At 45.6% G+C, this 20,158-nt stretch overlaps 1 protein-coding gene across 2 annotated transcripts in view; it reads left to right on the top strand.

The window, feature by feature from the left end:
• Positions 1 to 20,158, top strand: part of DRP2 (dystrophin related protein 2) — a 39,212-nt gene that overhangs the window by 2,226 nt on the left and 16,828 nt on the right. Inside the window, exons 2-8 of one of the 2 annotated variants that reach the window (XM_078065512.1) lie at positions 9,212 to 9,388; positions 13,428 to 13,591; positions 15,191 to 15,347; positions 17,190 to 17,310; positions 18,535 to 18,803; positions 19,172 to 19,318; positions 19,753 to 19,831. In XM_078065512.1, the coding sequence (XP_077921638.1) occupies positions 9,272 to 9,388; positions 13,428 to 13,591; positions 15,191 to 15,347; positions 17,190 to 17,310; positions 18,535 to 18,803; positions 19,172 to 19,318; positions 19,753 to 19,831 (1,054 nt within the window). In that variant the 5' untranslated portion in view covers positions 9,212 to 9,271. The remainder of the gene's footprint in view (positions 1 to 9,211; positions 9,389 to 13,427; positions 13,592 to 15,190; positions 15,348 to 17,189; positions 17,311 to 18,534; positions 18,804 to 19,171; positions 19,319 to 19,752; positions 19,832 to 20,158) is intronic. The other variant, XM_078065513.1, reaches the window with a different exon arrangement.

The raw sequence follows: 20,158 nt of genomic DNA, 5'->3' as shown, positions 1-20,158 counted from the left end.
GTGGTGGTGGTAGTGTGGGGGTGCATTCCGTGGTCCAATATTTTTTTTGTTTTTGAAAATGCTTCAAAACCGAATTCTCCTCTTAAGAGAGTCACAATGTATATATAAGCATATTAAAAGGCTCTGAGCTGGACTGCCATAAATAAATCCATTTACTTTTGTTTAACCCAGTAGATCCCAAACGGATTTGACCAGGGAACGCTTTTCTACATGGAAAACACTTTAGCAGACACAGTTTTGGGACTTGCTGCTCAAAAACCCAGAACCAAAAAAACCTGGGAGAAATTGTCATGTGGAAAAAAACTTATCAGATAATCTAGTCCAATACTGCCTTTTTAAATGCGAGAAAAATTGACAGACTAATCAAATTGTTCTCCTTTCCAAAGCTGATGAGTATCCGAGAGAGTGGAACCCTCATCTCCTGATTCTCGGTCTACTGCTGCTTCTCCGGCAGGTTCCCTCCTGTGAAACTAGTCCCAGGAAAATGAAACAGGTTTAAGGAATATTCCTGTCACTTGGAGGGCAGCATTTGGATCTTATACATTTCTTTTGTTATTTTGTTACATCCCAAAAGTGTGGATTCTTTTCACCATGAGATTTGTTACATTCTTTCAACCAGTGTGCTGTGAAAATTTTTTCTATGCTCAAAAAGATACAAAGAATGACATAATAAGAATCCGAATACCCACCATCCAGATTAAGAAAAAAACATCACCAGTAGACTTGAAACCCTCTGTCTATCCTTCTATGATTAAAACTCCCTCCCCCCCCACCTCCCTCCGAAGTAACCACTCTCCTGGATTTGGTGTTTATGATTCTCATGCACTTCTTTATACTTTTACTACATACGTATATGTCTTTAAACAGCATATACCACTTCTTCGCGTGGTTTAAAAATTTATATCAATGGGATATATTCTGGTCCAATTTTTTAAAATTCACTGTTATATTTGTGAATCATCCATGTTGTGACATGTGACTCTAGGTCATATTTTTTTCGCCATTGTATAGCATTCCATTTAATGAATATGCCATGATTTATTTATCCGTTCTGCTGTTTATGGACATTTAGGCTGTTTCCAGTTTTTGGCTCACAGTTAGGGCTATTATGATCAGTCTTTTATAGATATTCTTAGGTGACTGTTGGGTATATATCTAGAAAGGAATCGTTCCATCACAGGGGATGAGAATCTTCACCTTTGGGAGATATTGTCAGATTGCTGTCCAAAATGGTTTACTAACTTATACTCCCACCAGCAGTGTATAGAGGTTTCAGATGTATTGCATTAATTGGCCTTAGAATAAAATGCTCCCCATGGGGATGTATCTCTGATTCTTTTCACTGGAGAATAAACTTCATTTCTCCAGATTGCTTGACAACTAACTTCTCAGGAACCCATTTCATTCTTTCTGTTTGTAAATGAGGGGGTTGGGGGCGCCTGGGTGGCTCAGTCGGTTAAGCGTCTGCCTTGGGCTCAGGTCAGGATCCCAGGGGCCTGGGATGGAGCCCCACATCGGGCTCCCAGGGAGCCTGCTTCTCCCTCTCCCTCTGCCATTCCCCCTGCTTGTGCTCTCTGGCTCTCTCTATCTCTCTGTCCAATAAAGAAATAAAATCTTTAAAAAAAATAAATGAGGGGATTGGTCTAGATAATCTTTAAGGTCCCTTCCAGTTTGACAATCCGAGTCTCCATGATTTATTCATTAAGGGAGAGCATCTGAAGCAGAACCTCAGTTTTTGGCTCCCTTGCAAGAATTATTTTAGGAACACATAACAAGGTTCGGTACCAATGAGATGTGTGTCTTCTCTCTTAGTGCCATGCTGTCAGGTAGAAAGGCAGTGCTGTGAGAGGGGGTGCCATCATTCAGTGTTACCTTGGATTGAGAGAGGAATCTGTAGCACATGGGAGGGGGGTCTTCTTCCCACTGCCTTGTTCTTTGCCAAGCCTCTCATGATTTAAAAGTCTTCCCTATTTATTTATTTTTCTCCCAAGAATAATAAATGCTTGTTATAAAATACATACATATAAATGTATGTGTATGTATATATGTATACATATGTTTGTGTATATACACACACACATATATATATATACACATACACGAAGTGTATAAAGTCAAAGGGAGAATCCCCCTCACACAACTCCCCAGAAATAATGTTGCTGAGCGGTTTTGTGTCTCCTTGCAGGCTTTCTTCCTATGCATATGCACATGTAGATTTTTTTCAAAAGCTTTTTGCATAATTGATGTTCTCTCAGACATATTATTCTGAACTTGTTTTCTTTTATCTAAAATATATATCTTCAATATCTGTTCACATCAGTGTATATAGATCTACCTTTCTTTTTTAAAGATTTTATTTATTCATTTGAGAGAGAGAGACAAAGAGAGCACAAGCAGAGGGAGAGGCAGAGGGAAAGGGAGAAGCAGACTCCCCACTGAGCAGGGAGCCCGATGTGGGGCTCGATCCCAGGACCCTGGGATCACGACCTGAGCCGAAGGCAGATGCTTAACCGACTGAGCCACCCAGGCGCCTGATCTACCTCTTTTTAACAGCTACATAATATTTCATCTCATGAGTGGCTGTAGTAATAGGTAAGATGTGAGTACTTACTAGATGTCAGAAACCATGAATGAGCTCCTTGCAACCAGGCTATGAGGTAGGTCTTTTCGTTATCCCTGGTTTACGGATGCAGGGACTGACGCCCAGTAAGGTCGGGGGGCTTGTCCAAACCTGTGCTGATAAGTAGTGGAGCCAGGATGCAAACCTGGGTGTCCTGGCTCAGAGCCCACATCCCTAACTGTCACGCTGTGCCGCGTCTCTTGACAGTAGCCCACTTATCCGGTCCCCTGGTAAAGACCACTTGAGTTGATTGCAGAGTTTTGCGACTGCAAACAATACTGCAGCAGATATCCTCATCCATTTCTGCAAGTATTTCTGTAGGATAGGTGCCTAGACTGCTCTAGTTTCTAGGTAGACTTTATTCGTTCATTAAAAAATATATATATATCTACTGAGTTCTAAAGGCACGGGAGGAGCTCAGAGGTGAGACTAGGAGAGTTGACCAGAATTTTACTTCTCGGATGTCCTAGGAAAGTCATTGAAATGTAGGGTTTGCCAGCTGGGTGATCCCCCAGACCTCCAGACTCACTGCATCCTCTTAATTGCTTGTGCCTTTCCCCGGGTGTGGCATGACTGAGCCAAGTGCTTGGGCTCCCCCCTGGTGGCCCACAGCCAAAAACAAAATCTCTGCTTGCTAGGGGTCAGTGACTACAGTGCCTCAGGGCCTGGGTTCTAGAAGTTCCAGAGGCGGAATAGTGTAAACAGTGAAGAACTTGTGTTCTGGGACACATCTGCCCCGGATACAAATCCCAGCTCCTCACCCCATAATTCACAATATCACTTTGAACCGGTTACTTACTGCCTCTGTTCCGCTGTGTTCCTATCCGCACCATGAAGACAACAGCAACCCCTTCATGGGATTGTCGTGAAGATTAAGTGACTTGATTATATAGACTGATTAATGATGAAAAGCCTGGAATACAATAAGTTTTAACTGTTATTATTTATTTGGCTGTGGAAAAGCCGCTGCACTAATTTTTACAGAAAACTGCTGAAGACGTCCACGGCATGTTAGTGAGGAGTGGGAAGGAAGGGAGGAAGTGCCTGTTAAAGAGCTAATATATTGACAGGGTACAGAAGGATATTCAGTAAAAACTGCATCTCTTGTGGGTGGCACAGGGCTTTTGTGGGTGTGGGTAATGGTTCTATTTTTCAACCCCAGCAGTGACTATATGGGAATTTGCTTTATGATATTTCAGTATATTTTACACATCTGTTTTACGCACTCTTTGTTAAGTGTATTATATTTCTCAGTTTTAAAGAGAGAAAATCCCAAAAGAATGGAGGGAATTCTCCCACCTCTGTCTGGTAGTCACTTGGCTCCCTTCTCCAAAGCCAATCAATATTAACAGATTCTTTTGTATGCTTTTATTTTATCCCATGTAATTGTTTTGCATCGATAAGCACATACTCTCCTTTTGGTTTTACACAAATGTAAACTAACCACCTTATTTTTTCTTCTTTTCTTTTTACTTAAAATTATGTCCTAAGAGATACATAAAGTGTTCTTAATTACGTTTTTAACCGCTGTATAGAATTCCATTGTATGGATATACCAGTATTTATTTATTTATTTAGAAAAGATTTTATTTATTTATCTGACACAGAGAAAGAGAGACAGCCAGAGAGGGAACACAAGCAGGGGGAGTGGGAGAGGGAGAAGCAGGCTTCCCGCTGAGCAGGGAGCCCGATGCGGGGCTTGATCCCAGGACCCTGGGATCATGACCTGAGCCAAAGGCAGATGCTTAAAGACTGAGCCACCCAGGTGCCCCTATACCAGTATTTATTTAACTAGTCCCCTAGTAATGGAAATTTAGGTTGTTTACTTTTTTTTTTTTTTTGCCGTTTCAAGGCTTGCTTCAAATGCTAACATTCTATATACATCACTTTACACAAATGCAAATAAATACATGTATCCAAAGTGTTTTCCTTTATGCCTTCTGGGATTTGTACCTACAAAGTTGAGGACCTGTACACTGACCTAGTTGGAGTTCAATTCCATAAATCAAGTCAGGAAACATTCACCGAGTGCCTGCTGTGTACTTGCCACCATCTTAAAAAAAATACGTGAGATAGAAATAAATATCAGATATAGACCTTGTCCTCCAACAGCCAATAATTTTGCTTTCATGTTAGAATCCTGGTATTTCCCAAATGTTTTTAAAGCTTTTATCTCTGCCTAAGAGAAATAATGTCTCCCCCCCCTGAATCTTTCTGGAAGGGCCTGTGTGTGGCTTTGAAAACCAGGAAGAACATTCCTAGTAGCAAAAAGCCACAGCTTGGTATCGAGCAGGATCCCTAGGGGAGGGCACCAAAGAGCTAGCTCCACCCCGAAAGCATCCTTCGCACTACTCCATGTGTACAAATCTTCTCTCTCACCTTAGCTCAAAAGGATCTCTTCCATAAATACATCCTAAATCCCTCCAATTTAAGACGAACACTTCCTCCTCTGTGACCTCTCATGGCATGGTTTCTGTGTCCCACATAAGGTATGAATCATCTTTTCTCTTAAGTTATACTTCTTAAAAATATGTCTTATCTCCTACACTTGGCCATCTGGGGACTGAGATTCATCTCCAATTCCTCCCAGCCTCTGCAAATTAAAAGGAAGGATAGGAAGAGAATTGGGGGGTGCCTGGGTGGCTCAGTCGTTAAGCGTCTGCCTTTGGCTCAGGTCACAATCCCAGGGTCCTGGGATCGAGCCCCGCATCAGGCTCCTGCTCAGCAGGGTGGGGGGGGACGAAGAGAATCAGTATGTACAGGTGGTAATGTGGGACATTATGGAGATAAATAGGCAGAAGGAAGAATGCTTTTGTAGAACAAAGGGCACTGGCCAGGGGTCAGGAGGCCCGGCTCACTTGTGTCTCAGCATCTTCGTCTCTCAAATAGGATCATAATTCTGGCTGGGCCAAACCTTACCAGGTTGCACGGAGGACCAAGAAAGACAATACGGCAGGCTCTACAAACACAGGGAATGCTAGTATTCTGATGTTCGACAACTCTTACACATTAACGTTTTACAGGCTAGCAAACCAAGGTCTAGAGAGGTGAAATGACTTGACGTCACAGTCAGTGGCAAAGCCTGAAAACAGCAGAGGATAATCAAGGTAGGACCAGAAGGGGTTTATGCCTTCTCTGCCTGCACTGGGATGAGAAGATCTGAATTCTCTGACTCCTGTTTGCTTTATTTTTGTTTTGTGAAGCATCAACCTGACATCAGGTCAGTAGAGGAATAAGAAGGAAGGAAGTTATAATTTGTAGAGAGGTGAACCTTGGAAGAGATAAAGAGATAGTTCATGAAAGAAGAAACACAACTGGTCACTAAAAATGTAGGGTTAAGCATCTTTAGTAATTAAAAAATACAGAGAACTCCTCAAGATGCCATCTTCTCTTATAAAATTGGCAAAGATATTTTAAAAATAAGAATATTCACTGTATTTGGGGCGCCTGGGTGGCTCAGTCGTTGGGCATCTGCCTTCAGCTCAGGTCATGATCCTGGGGTCCTGGGACCGAGCCCCGCATCGGGCTCCCTGTTCCGCGGGAAGCCTGCTTCTCCCTCTCCCACTCCCCCTGCTTGTGTTCTCTCTCTCGCTGTGTCTCTCTCTGTCAAGTAAATAAATAAAATCTTAAAAAATAAAAATAAATAAAAATAAAAATAAGAATACTCACTGTTGGCAAGTGTGTTGGGAAACTGGCACTCCCATACATTGCTGGTGTTAGTATAAAGTGATCTAACTATTTTTTCTAGGGCAATTTAGAAGTATGAATCACAAGCCTGAAATTGGTTCATACCCTTTGGTCCAGGAATTCTCCCTTCTAGGAAATTATCATAAGAAAAGAATCACAGATATGCACAAGGCTGTTCATTGCAGTGTGACGTATGTCTACTCGTTAAAATTATGGTATATCCATTCAACTGAGTAGTATACAACAATGATTCCAGCTAACATTTATTGAGCAGTATACTATTGCCAGACGCTATGCGAAGTTGTTAAAACTCATTATTAATTTTAATAATTAGAATAATTCTTTGAAGGCAGTATCATTGTCATCTCCATTTTGCAGATGAGAACACTGAAGCTCAGAGAGGCTAACTCATCCCAGGCCATACTGCTATTAGGATGAAGAGTGTGGGTCTGGTTCTAGGTCTGTGTGATGCCAGAGCCCATGGCCTCGACTGTAGTGCTCTATCACAGTTACTGCCATTAGAAATCAGGTTTTAGAGGAATAGTTAGTGACATTCTAAAATGATCATGATATAAATGGTAAGTGAAAAAATCACAATACAAAATGATATATATCATAGGATGACAATTGGAGATTTATGGACATATATTTTTTTCATAGAAAAACTACTGCAAGGCTTCACGCCTATTAGTAGTAGCTATTTCTGGGTGGTAGTATTATAGGTAATTTTAATTTTCATCCTTATGATTTTTTTGGGTTTTCCAGTTTTTCTATAAAGAACATGCATGACTTGTGTAATCAGCAAAAATAAAAATGTTAATATAAAAAGAGGTCTGAAGGCAAGCCTTTTGTAGCCTTCACACTTATAACACACCTAGAGTGATACCTTGGTTTTTATCTGAATTACTAATTATTTTATGTTGGTGTCAGATAAGAGGGGGCCATCTGTTCAGCCATTCTTTGGAGAATCTCTTTGGGCATGAGGAGCTATGTAGCTGTGTAATCTCTTGAGACTTTGAGTACAAGAAAGTGTCCTTCAGACCATAAACTCTTGCATCTTTATGATCTGTAGCAGTCCCCAGTCTTGAACCAAGGACCCCTGAGGAGGATGGAAGGGCACTCAGTGCAAGAAATCCACAGATCTTTAAATGTTTAAGTGCTTTTTCTCGCTCTGTAAGTACTGAAAGTACAGCTACTATTGTAGGTATGAGTGGGTGAAGTGCGATTCTTTTTTTTTTTAATCTTAAGGGGCCCTTACACCTAAACTGTTGGGAACCACTGAAATAGAGACGAAAAATGGTGGCTCTTTAATCATCAACATCAGGAGTCAAAGATGCTCACACTCCCTACTCTTTGAATCAGGGTTTGCATGCCCAACACTAAAAGATACCACTTTTAACATTTGCAAGCATTGTCTTTGTTACTCATTCTCATCCCACTTGTGTACATCCACTAAACTGTTGACTGATTTGTACATCTAACTTTTTCACTCATGTCTTCCTTTTCTCAGCTCATCCAAAGCTGAATGTGTCTCAAGCATAGCTTACTATGGCACACTGCCCTCACCCCCTACCACACCAAATTTGCTCCTTCTCCTGTCTTCCCTCTCTTGCTGTTGGCAACATTATGCACCCAGCTCCCAAATTAGAAACTTTTCACTCCTCCACCTCCTTCACCCTTCACATTCAATTGATCACCGAGCTCCATGTATTTTACCTCTTCGGTAAGTATCTCATAAGCCGTGCTCTCTGCTCCCTCCTCGCTGCAACTGCTTGCCAATTATAACAGCTTCTCAAGGGGTTCTTCCCCAGGGAGAATCACTCCACAAGGCAGCCAGAGGGCTCTTTCTGAAAGGCAAATCTGGTCGAGTCACCTTTCTGCTTAAAATCTTCAGTGCCTCCCTATTGTCTACAAAATAAAGCCCAGAATTCTCTGCTTATCATTCAAGGCATGACCCGATCTGGCCACGGCCAGCCTCGTCTACTGCTTCCCATGCCATACATTTCATTTTGTGCTGTTTAGAATTATTATTATTACCATTATTATTATTATTACTTTGTCTTATCTCCCCCGCCTAATGACAATCTTGATTTCTCATTCATGGCTCACCTCAAGTGTATTTCGTCTGGGGATACTTTTCCTGATATGACCAGGTAGAACTCACCTCATCTATCCCTTCACTCCATCCCATAAATACTTCTATTATTAATGCAAGTAGCACTTCATGGCTTGACTTTTCCCATGTCTATTCTTTCTATATGTGAACTCTTCGGGGGCAGGCACCGTGTCTTTTTCAACTCTGTGCCTCCTAAACTCTAGCCACGTGGCACTTACTGTACTCTGAACACGCTATGCTTTTTTGGGTGACATCCACTTTTGCATAGGTGGGTTCCTCTTCTGGGAACACCCTTCTCCCTTTTTCCCCTTCTCTGCATAGGCAAACATCTACTTGTCCTTTGAGACTCATCTCAAATGCCATCTCTCTGAAATCTTTGCACATTCTCAGAGTTAGCTGTTCCTCTGTCTGTGCTCCCCTAGCCTTCTGGTCAAATCTCGATTATAACACTTGCCACATAAGCATTTTATTATAGTTATGGGCTTATATGACTGCCTCCCCTCACCCTGATCTCCCCCACCCTCTTCTCTAGGCTGTGAGATCTCAGACAGCAAATCATTTTGGTGTCTCTAGCACAAAGCACAATAGATAAACAATAAATACTTCTTTGGTCAATAATTAAATAAAGTCCCTTATGGTATATGGCGGCCTGGGAAAAAAACTACTGGGTAGACCAGTAAGCTTTGAATACTTATTTACATAACCTGTCAAGGCACCGTTGGGTAAGTGTTGGGCTCGTAGGCCTTTTCTGGGTCTTGACTCTGAATCTCTCCTTGTTACTTTTCCAGGTGCTTATGGTCAACAGTCGGTGCACTGCCCATTCTCACCCCACATGAGCCTTGGTTCTGATGCAACCTATGGTCATGCAGGGATGCCCTTATACCCTCCCACGATGTCATGAATGGCGGGCAGCTGACCAGTTCCATCACAGCAGCAGCCTCCGAAGCACCTGCCCCCAGCCTCAGGTAAGAGGCTGAGAGCAAGACAAAGTCCTGTGGAGAAAGAGTGGACACAGGATCTGTGTGTGTTCTTGTGGGTGTCCATGCTTCCTAAGGCTCTGGAGCACTCTCTATATAGATGAAACCCTTTGGAGGGCATGGGACCTCTTTCTGGCTCATCCCTTGTCACTCATGAAGCCTTTTATAGGGGGCATAGGGCAAGGAAATGTGTTGGGCTGGGCAGGGCCCCCATGGCTGAGGGGGACTAGTTCCATGTTAACCTCCCAAGGGAGGTCCCAGAACAGTGACCCTTCAGGGTGTGACCTAGGACAAGGCAGGACCTTCCTTTGCCTTAGCTTCTTTATGGCATACTTTATATTCTGCACCTACAGAATATTCTCTCTCCTTCCATTGGCTCTTCCTCTCAAGTCTTTAGTCTTACAGCTCCTGGCTCAGCCCCACTTCGAGTCCCTTGACCTTCGTACCTGTCTCTCCTTTCCACTCTCCTCCTTAGGAGTAGAATGATGGTGCTATGTGTTCCTGCCTATGTATGTTGGTGGGTGGGTAGAGGACGTATGAGAGGCAGTAATCCCAAGAAGATAGCCCCTTTTCCTGACAATGAGGGAGGTCCATGGGAAGTTAACTGGACAAGGGGGAGGCATAAACATGTTTTGGCTTGTTCTACAATGTTTTGGGGTCCAGAGGCCATGAGGGTGTGAAAAAGTACTATGTCTCCTAGTATCTCACAGATGCGCTGCGGTGCTGAGTCACTGCTGGGGGTGCAGACAGCAGCAGAATATACAAGGAGGAGGAAGGGAGGGAGAACGGCAGCAGGGATGGAGAATGTGGGTGCTGGGGAGTCCATTTTTGCAGAGAACAATGAGGGAAAGGTCCAGAGAGGCATAACAGCCAGGTCTTCCTGAGCTGTCTTCCCACACCTAACCAGAGAGAAATTGCTGCCTCTAACATATTCTCAAGCCAGTGTCAACTTAGCATCCCCCAGTGTACCCACCCCTTCCCCAGAGTGGGACTGACATATAGGGTCAAGGGATGGAGAAGCCTGGGCCCTTCCAAAACGCTTGCCCTGCACATCATCCACCCCTCTCCAAGCTTCACCACCTCGGCAGAGGGACCTGAGGGCTTCACTTTGTGATTGAGAATAGTGAGACCAACCCCTCTCCTCTGCCACTGTTCAGTTTCTTCTCTTCCTTCCCAATGGCCCCGACTTTGTCTTAAAGTTTCAAGAGATCAGAAGAGAGCCCTCTGGGGATTGGGGTGAGAAGCAAACATCTTGGCCACAAAAGCCAGAAGTAGAAGGCCAGTGGTAGGGAACGAAAAATGTTGTTATTCATCAGTTGCCTATTGTGTGCCTGGCTCTGCTAGGGGGACTTGTGAATATAAGAGGGAACTAGGAAGGGAGAACAGGGTAATGGGGGTATAGTAAGGGAGCCAAATGGGGATTTGGGAAACTAAAAAGTCTGAAGGGAATGACAGCCTAATATGGGTGGAGCCCAGTTCATTGTGGGCGCTCCTCTCAGAAACAAGAAAACTTGGTTGTTGCTGGGTCACAAGGAGCCATTTCGCGCTCTGGGGCATTCCCAGTCTAGGGGACTCTGTGAGACTGGCTTGAGCCCAATTATCCCAGCATAAGCAAAGCTGTGACCCGGAGCTAGAGCCCCTCCCTGCTCTTGGCCTGCCATCCCCTGCCATCCCCCATCCACCCAGAATGGCTCCACCCCAGACCCCCAGAAAGGGTCAGGCAGCTGCTCCAACTATTCCTGTAGGTGGGCCTCAGCATGGAAACAATGTGGAACTGTGGAAAGCCCAGAAGACTCTGTGGGAGATAAATGAGGATGGGAACAGAACCCTTTTTTGGTAAAAACGAAGTGTTTTCCCTCAGGGCCAAGGGGTGGGGGCCTAGCTAGGGAATGTTAACCTTTCCCCCAGGCAAGTCTGCTGGAGAAAGAGAAGAGGGGTCACTTCCAGGAGGGGCCCTGCCCTTCAGGCCTGTGGCCCAGGGCAGCACAGCAGGGCACTGGATCCTCAGAGCTGCTGGGTTCCATTCTGCCCTCTCCCTTCCCTGCAGCGGTCCAAGGGGATGCCCATAGACCCATCTATTTCCCCCTAGCCTTAGAGTGCAAGGAGAGGTCTGGGGGGTGGAAAATGACTCTCCCTCCTCTCAGCTCTTCCTCCCAAAGGCAGGGCAGAGCACCCCCTTGTTTTCACAGTGGGCTTAGACGAATCTTCTGCTGTCCAACTTCCTGACCCTGCCTTCCCATGGCTCCGTCCCCAGGTGCGCCAACACCCACTACTCACTGCCTCTGGGCACACACTTACTTAGTTAAAGACAAGGCTTATTTCCAAGCCCATCCTCCTGCCAGGCTTTGGGGAAATAGCTTACCAGAGGTTTGTCACCCAAGTGGGCTGATCTTTTCTTCTATCTCGGGGTGGGGGGGCTGGAGGCAGTGAGTCCTTGGTGTCTTCCATGGAAAGGGAGAACAGATCAAGAGAAACTACCCTGTGCATGCCCCTCCTCAGCACCATGGAATGCCCAGTCCCACTCCCGCCATCCTTGCCAGCCTGGGAGGGTCCTCCTGGCCCCGGTGTGGCGGGCCCAGTTGGGAGCGAGCTGGAATTCCCCAGGGACAAAGCTCTGATTCACCGGCTGAGCCCTGACAGAGCCGCCCCCTCCAGATTCCTGGGGGGTCAGTAAACAAACAGGGTGACAACTCCCGCCTCCTGACCTGGCTCAGCTCTGCTGGCCTCCCCTGAGGGAGCCTGCTTAGAGCCTGTTGGGACTCTGCCTGCGGCTCACCAGACACTGATTCTGGACATGAGCTGAGGGATCATCATGGAGCTGCCGAATCCTGCAATGGAGTCCCCAGGCAGCACAGGTAGGGTCAGCTCATGGGGACCCAGGGTGACTGAATTCAGAACTTTGCCCTTGAGCTGGGTTGCTCCCTCACTTCCCTTTCAGTATGTGGCTGTGAGCTGTGGTTTTAATGGGATGATTGGTTTCCTAGATTGCCTGGAGGGCCTTGTGTGGGAAGGAAGTATGGTTTTGGGGGACAGGGAGACTAGAAGAGTCTCAGCCACCCCCAGAACCATGTTCTCTCTGCAAAAGGCAAGCAGGTAGATAGGCGGATGGGCAGGTGAGTTTCCCCAGGCTGGGACTGAGTGGCACAGGCTGAGATTTCCTCCCCCATACTTTCCTTCCCTCTATCCCCCTCTGCCCCTGGCTGGGCAGTCCTGGCACTGTGCTAGAGGTAGCTAGCTACTTAAGGGCTATTTGGCACTACCCTCATTCCCCTAAACCTTATGATACCCTGCAGGGCGAGCAAGTGATAGGCTCTGAGCTTAAGGGCACAAGGCGAGCCTTTGGCAGACTCTATGGCTGGTCCTTTTAGCTGCTGACTCCGTTCAGGGTCCTTTGGAGATCAGGATCAAAAATGTGGCTTTAGCTCTTTCTCCACCCATGGAAGATGAACAGTGCTCTTTAGGACCATTTCTAGGCTTCCTGACTGGTGGAAAATGCAGGTGGGGAAGAGGGAGAGGGAACACCAAGGAAGGCCTAGATTCATTTGGGAAGTCGGACATCTATTACCAGTAGCTCTCTCTGGCTGGTCTGCTCTCTGTCTCCCTGAATCTCTGAGGCAGCCCATCAGCTTTCTTTTCTAGCAGGTTGGGTAAACTGGGGGACACTGACGCATGACCCTACGGCTTACCTTGAATGCTGTGGTTGCCAGTGTTTGGGCTATTCTGAGCAGCTCTTATCTAAAGCAAGTACTTCCAGAATCCCATCCGGGCAGTAAGTAGTCTTGGCAGAACTCACAGTAATAAGAGTAATAATGATAATAGTGAGCAGTTCAAAGTCACTGACCTGGGCCAAGAGAGGACCTTGCAATGAACAGAGCCACAGAGTCTTCCTTTATCTCACCCCGCCCCCCCAACACACCCTGGGACAAGGCTTTCTCTCCCCCTGTTCACATTTGTCCCATCCTTGGCTTGGTGCAGACCAGGGTGTGACACACTCCGGGGATCGCAGGATGTCTGTGTTTCTGTCCAGGTTAGAGCTGCTGCTACCGCCCCTGCGCCTCCTCAGGATGGTGCTGGGGGTTCCTGCCTAAGCCCAAAGCTCTTCAACGGGTCTGTTGGTGCCGCTGGACCCCTAGAACCACCAGCCATGAATCTGTGTTGGAATGAAATCAAAAAGAAGTCTCACAACCTCCGGTAAGGCCTGGCCCCTAGAAACAGGAGCCTTAGGCGATTGGCTGGGACAGTGTTGGGCTCCTTTTGCTGCTGCAACTTGTCATTCTCCTCTCAGCCTGTGTGTCACCCTCTCGTCAGCCTCATCATCCACTTCTCCCTTTCCTTCTCTGGACTTTGGAAAGGACCCTGGGTCGGAAGTCAGGAGATTTAGATTTGAGCCTTGGATTTTAAGTAGCTTGATTTTAAGTAGTTGTGTCACCTTGGATACATGGTTTGAGCTATCTGAATTTCACTTTTGTTTTCTTTCTTTTTTTTAAGAAAAAAAAAACAAGTGAAGGAACTGTCCTAACTACCTCACAGTGCTGTTGTGAGGATTCTTATAAGATAGGAAAATGCTTTCTGAACTTAAAAGCACTGATGTATAAATGAAGGATATGACTACTCCCTCCTCCTCTTCCTCTCGTAATTGCCCTCCATCTCAGTAGATCTTATCTGCTCTCTTTCCTGTCCTTTTATGCCTTCTACTCCCATCCATTGGTTATCAGCCCACCTATTCCTCCCCAAACTGAGGGCAAATCAGTAAGAGCATGAAAGCGATTCCTATATCAGTTGTCCCTCTTCTCCCTACCCTTCTATATAACCTACCCCTCACACTTTTCCTCTCCACTCCCTATTATCAAAGCCCAAACTCCTGCCTGTTGGTAGGCTTTGGCTGGAATGAGGTGGCATAGAGAAGTTGAAAGAATGCAGGCTCTGGAGTAAATAAACCGGAGTTCAAATCATAGCTCTACCGGTTATTTAACTGTGTGACCTTGGGCCAATTACTTAACCTCCCTACTTCATAAGGTTGCTGCTCTGAGAATTAGTGGAAGCAATCATTTAGGTAAGGGCTTAGCCCAGGTAGTAGGGAGGCAATGAATAGTTATTATTGTCAGCTATGGGGAATGGGCTTGATGGCTGTACCTAGGCTGGCCTCCAGCTTCCTACCACTTGGTCCTCAGCTCACGTCTCATTTGTGGAGGGAGGCATACTGAGATGACTATAGTGTGCGCATTTTTCTCCTTCCATATGTCAAATCTCTAGCCTATGGTGCTGTCATCTTTTGGGACCCTTGGGCTGCGTATATTTGTGTGTGTCCTCACACATGTGAGTGCCCGCATTCAGTCACCTGACTTAGCCTTTCTACTTACTGTATCCTTTTCTGCTCAGAGGGCAGGCTCTGAGAAGCCTCTGTTGATGAGTAATTTGGCATGATTTGAGTTCCTCCAAGGCAAGACGGCAACCAGACAGCTGTCTCCCCTAATGCCCTTGCTCAGTTTCCTCCCCTTCCCAGCCTGATGCTGGGCATGCAACTGAATTAACTGACGTCCACGCTGACGCTTCCCACTCATGGACCTACCCATTGGCTTTTAGTACTGCACTCCATGTGAAGGTGCCTTGAACCTCTGTGGGTGAGGAGGAGGGAGGGCTCTGGGCCTCCTCCCACTTCAACCAGAGCAGCTCCTCTTTAATTTGTTTTATGCATTAAAGTAACACGTAAGTATTTGGGGGAAAAGATGTTTTGCCACTTAAAAAAAAAAAAGAAGATTGAAAATCACTGGTCTTACGCCTTGTGTGCAGCGCTCGCCTAGAGGCCTTCTCAGACCACAGTGGAAAGCTTCAGCTCCCTCTCCAAGAGATTATTGACTGGCTCAGCCAAAAAGATGAAGAATTGTCAGCTCAGCTGCCCTTGCAAGGGGACGTGGCCCTGGTGCAACAGGAGAAGGAGACACATGCGGTAGGTTTGAGTTACGGAGGCTGCCGTGTGTAGCCTCTCAGCTGGGAAGGGATCTTTTTTGCCGGATTCTGACAGATGGGCACCTAGCCTCTGCTTAGACACCTGAAGTAACAGAAGGCTGGATCCAGTTTTACTGGTTTTTGGATAAAAATCCACCAGAGTAAGTCAAACCTTTTCTCCTTAGCCGTTTCATCAGAAATTGGCCTCCCTTTAAAATCCTGCCCTGATTTTCAGTGGGAACGTGGGAAAATGAACATACTATAATGTTAAGTGAAAAAAACATAAACATAGGATACAGAGCTATATCCAGGTGGATCTCAATTGTACAAAAATCTACATAGATGTGTGTGCACGTATACACATATACAAAAACGTAAGAAAGAACTATATCAAAAAGTTCACAATGGTTAATGCTAGGTGATGAAATTAGAGTTCTTTTTAATTTTCTTCTTCATACTTTTCTGAAATTTCTAGGATTTCTGTGACATATATTACCTCTTATAATCAGAAACTAGCAACAGATATTTCTTAAGAATGAATACAGAATGCACTAGAAGAAATACTTACGTGATACAACAGAGGTGTAGCTAAGGGGACAATGGCAACCATATTGCAATAGAAATGTATCAAATCAATATGTTGTATACCTTAAATTTATACAATTGTATATTCGATTATATCTCAATTTAAAAGGTGGATACAGAACGGAATACAGTACAGCAAGAAAATAAACTATAACTCCATGCCACAGCATAGATGACTCTTAAAAACAGTATGTTTAGGGGCGCCTGGGTGGCTCAGTCGTTAAGCGTCTGCCTTCGGCTCAGGTCATGATCCCGGGGTCCTGGGATCGAGCCCCGCATCGGGCTCCCTGCTCGGCGGGAAGCCTGCTTCTCCCTTTCCCACTCCCCTTGCTTGTGTTCCCTCTCTCGCTGTGTCTCTCTCTGTCAAATAAATAAATAAAATCTTTAAAAAAACAAACAAACAAAAGTATGTTTAGTGAAAAAAAACCAGATACAAAAAGAGTACTGTAATGTATAATACCATTTATATGAATTTCAAAAAGGACCAAACTAATCAGTGGTATTACAAGTCAGGACAGTGGTTACCTAAAGGGGAAGGATGAGATAGTGGCCAGAAGGGGTCATTGAGTGTGCCTTCTGGGATGCTGGTAGAGTTCTGTTTCTTGATCTCAGTACTGATTACAGATATGGAATCAGTTTATGGAAATTCCCCAAGCTGTACGCTTTTGATTTGTGTACTCTTCTCTATATTTCAACAAAAAATTTAATTAAAATTATAATATAGGGGTGCCTGGGTGGCTCAGTCGGTTAAGTATCTGCCTTCAGCTCAGGTCATGATCCTGGGGTCCTGGGATTGAGCCCCATGTCGGGCTCCCTGCTCAATGGGGAGTCTGCTTCTCTCTCTCCCTCTGCCTCTCCCTCTGCTTGTGCTCTCTCTCTCTGTCAAACAAATAAATAAAATCTTTAAAAAAATTATAATATAAATCCTGCTTATCTGGTTTTGATTTCTCTAAGCCCCTTACAGGGGACTTTCTGGGTCTTCCAGAGAACCAAGATTCCCACCCCAAATGTCCGCATTTCTCTCTACCTTGTGGCATAAACAGACCCATTTCATACTAAATAGACGTCCCAGTGTCAGAGTCATTCTTCTGGCTATAGGGAGGACTGCACCCCTTTCTGTCTGGGTAGCCCGAAGATACATGATAATGCTTAAGGATCAAGTTGCACCGAAGAGAAGAAAGGTTGTCAATTGCAGAGTGGAATTTAAAGCAATTGAAAGATTTTACTTCCCTGCTGACCATGTTGCTAAACTTCATAGGCCTTTATGGAAGATGTCAAGTCTCGGGGCCCCTATATCTACTCTGTGCTGGAGTCAGCTCAGGCCTTCCTGTCCCAGCACCCATTTGAGGAATTAGAGGAACCTCGTTCTGAGAGCAAAGGTGGGTGGTCTTCCTCTCTTTTGCTTTCTTCTTAGCTATGAACTGCTAAACACCTTCCTGCCTTCCCCAAACTCATTTTCTCAGCTGTTCTCTAGGAGGCTAATTTTCTCTTAGGGGTCCAAAGTTGGGAAGAAGCAAGATTCACATTGCAGGCAAAAGCAAAGAGAACAGAACCTGGAGTAGGGGAGACCAACGTGTGGCCCAAAGCTGTATGTGGCTCTGTGGGGCATCATGTGTGGCCTTCTAATGAGACATAAAAAGGAAAAAACACAAAAGGCTCGAACACATTGAGCTGACTCAGTGAATAAAAGTAGTAGTAGTATGTCCTTTAAAAACGTACTGCTTCATTCCAACATAGAGAGACATGCAGTGATGCTCTGATCAATAAAAAAAAAAAAAAAATCTTTCTAAAATCTAAAAAGCTAGGAGAAAAATTTATCATGGGTCTTTGCTACTGACCCTGGTGACTTCTGGCCCCTTTCCTCAGTAGAAGTAGGCCACTCTAGGTTTAGGTTCAAATAAGGTAGCATCGGGGGATTCATGGTGATTCGGTCTGAGTGGTAGCTCAGCAGGTCCTCTCCTCCAGGAAGTCTTTGCCTTTCAAGACTGGCTATGAATAGCCTGGAAGGACCCTTTGTTAATTGAGCCCTTTGGTAAAGCTGTTGACTTGCTCAGTTTACTTTCAGCCCCTCAGTAGGAGGCCAGTAGTCAATTTACTGCCCAGTGGGCCTCAGATAGGACCAGCCTGGAGTTTTGGGGGTCTGAATCTACTCCTGAGGGGAAATCTGGGGGAGGAAGAAGAAACCCCCAATTTAGGTGCCTCGGTGGAAAAGCTAGGCAAGTTATGCTAACCTCTCCTGGGCATAAAATGCCTCCTTCCTTTGGATGGAAGTGGGCAGCAGACACTAATGCAAAATAGTGCTCTAGAGTCATGTGAATAGGACTCTGGATGATTTACCTCACGGCACCTCTTAAAATATTTTACCTTGCCCATTTTTTGAGAATATGAGGAAATCCTCATAGTAGGGCAAAAGTAACAATATGGCGTCTTGACTGTGGTGGGGGATCCATGAACCTACACGTGTGATAAATCACATAGTGCTAAACACACACACACACACACACACACACACACATTTTACAAAGGTCTCTCTTTGTCCCTGTCTTTCCCTGGGCTGCCCCTGCCAGGTTGGCCTGACTCTGGCTTCCTGCTTGCTCTTACAGATACCTCTCCCAGACAGCGGATCCAGAACCTTAGCCGCTTTGTGTGGAAGCAGGCAACAGTGGCCAGTGAACTATGGGAGAAGCTGACAGCCCGCTGTGTGGACCAGCACCGCCATATTGAGCGCACTCTGGAGCAGCTGTTGGAGATCCAAGGGGCAATGGAGGAATTAAGCAATACTCTGACCCAGGCTGAGGGAGTCCGAGCCACATGGGAGCCCATTGGGGATCTCTTCATTGATTCACTCCCTGAGCACATCCAGGCTATTAAGGTATGCAGGCACCTAACCTGGCTATGGCCCACCCTGAGACCTGACACTCCTCCCAGTCCCTGCTACTGAAGCTTCACTGTTGGCCCAGACTGCAACTGAGCCTTTCCCAGTTTATGTGCTGGCTTTGGCAGCTGGTTTAGCTGGAGTCTCCTCTGTCCTCCCACTGTCTTCTCTTCCCCTGGCGTTTTCTGAGAATGGGAAAGGAAGAGAATAAGGACAGTGGCCCCCCACACCTGAATCCAAATGGCTTAATAGCAAGCACCTGTGTCATGCTGTTGGTCGTGAAGAGGGAGGAGTTGAGGTGAATGACTAATGGTTCCTCTTTCCCACTCTCTGTTTGCTGTGGGACTTGGGTTCTGGTTCTGTAGCTGTTCAAAGAAGAATTCTCCCCCATGAAAGATGGAGTGAAATTGGTGAATGATCTGGCCCACCAACTCGCCATTTCTGATGTACACTTGTCAATGGAGAATTCCCGAGCCCTGGAGCAGATCAATGTCCGGTGGAAACAGCTACAGGTAGAAGAGAAGCCTGGAGTGAGCCATAGGGAAGAGCTTTGATATAACTAGGCTTGGGGGAAATCTTCAGGCCAAAAGAAAGTGAAGGGGCATTAAAGTGGGACCTACATGGGAAAAGAATAGTAGAGAATTTCAGGCCAGGGAACAGTCTTCTCAACCTCTAGGCTGCAGGGAGTAATTGAAAAATGAAGATCTGAGAGGGACCTGTCTAAATGTAGGCATTCAGGGTGGACAGGGGCAGATGAAGAGTGACTATGGCCTGGAATTAAGGATGCTTTTCTCTGACCCTTGGGAGTGATGTGGAAGGGCTAGGAGTTGGGCAGCTGTGGGAGGAGCTAGCCTGTAAAGGACTTCACAAAGATTTCCAGAGGTGCCTGGAAATCCCACACTAAATATCTGGAATGAATTCACTGACTTTCTGCCTCTTTCCGCAGGTGTCAGTTGGTGAGAGGCTTAAGCAGCTCCAGGATGCCCACCGGGACTTCGGGCCTGGGTCACAGCACTTCCTGTCCTGTACGTGAGACAAACTAGACTTCACTTAGCAGAACCTCAGATACCTTCCAAGAGAGTCTACTCTCGTCCCTTGGGGACCTGGTGGGAGCCCAGGATATCATGGCATCCAAGAAGCAGTAAGGATAAAGCAGCATAGTTTAGCGGTTGAAAGGACAGGCTGTCACGTCGGAGAGGCCAGGGTCTGAGTCACTGCTCCTTGACTTCATAGCTGGGCAAGCTTGAAAAAAATAGCTTAACCTTTCTGGCCATCAATCTTCCCCATATGTAAAAAGAGGAGAAAATATTACCTAACTCACAGGGTTACGGGAGTCAAATAGCTTCATTTTT

This window comes from Halichoerus grypus, chromosome X (genome assembly GCF_964656455.1).
Source record: "Halichoerus grypus chromosome X, mHalGry1.hap1.1, whole genome shotgun sequence".
NCBI classification, from domain to species: Eukaryota; Metazoa; Chordata; class Mammalia; order Carnivora; family Phocidae; genus Halichoerus; species Halichoerus grypus.
This window is presented reverse-complemented; position numbering and strand designations above follow the sequence as displayed.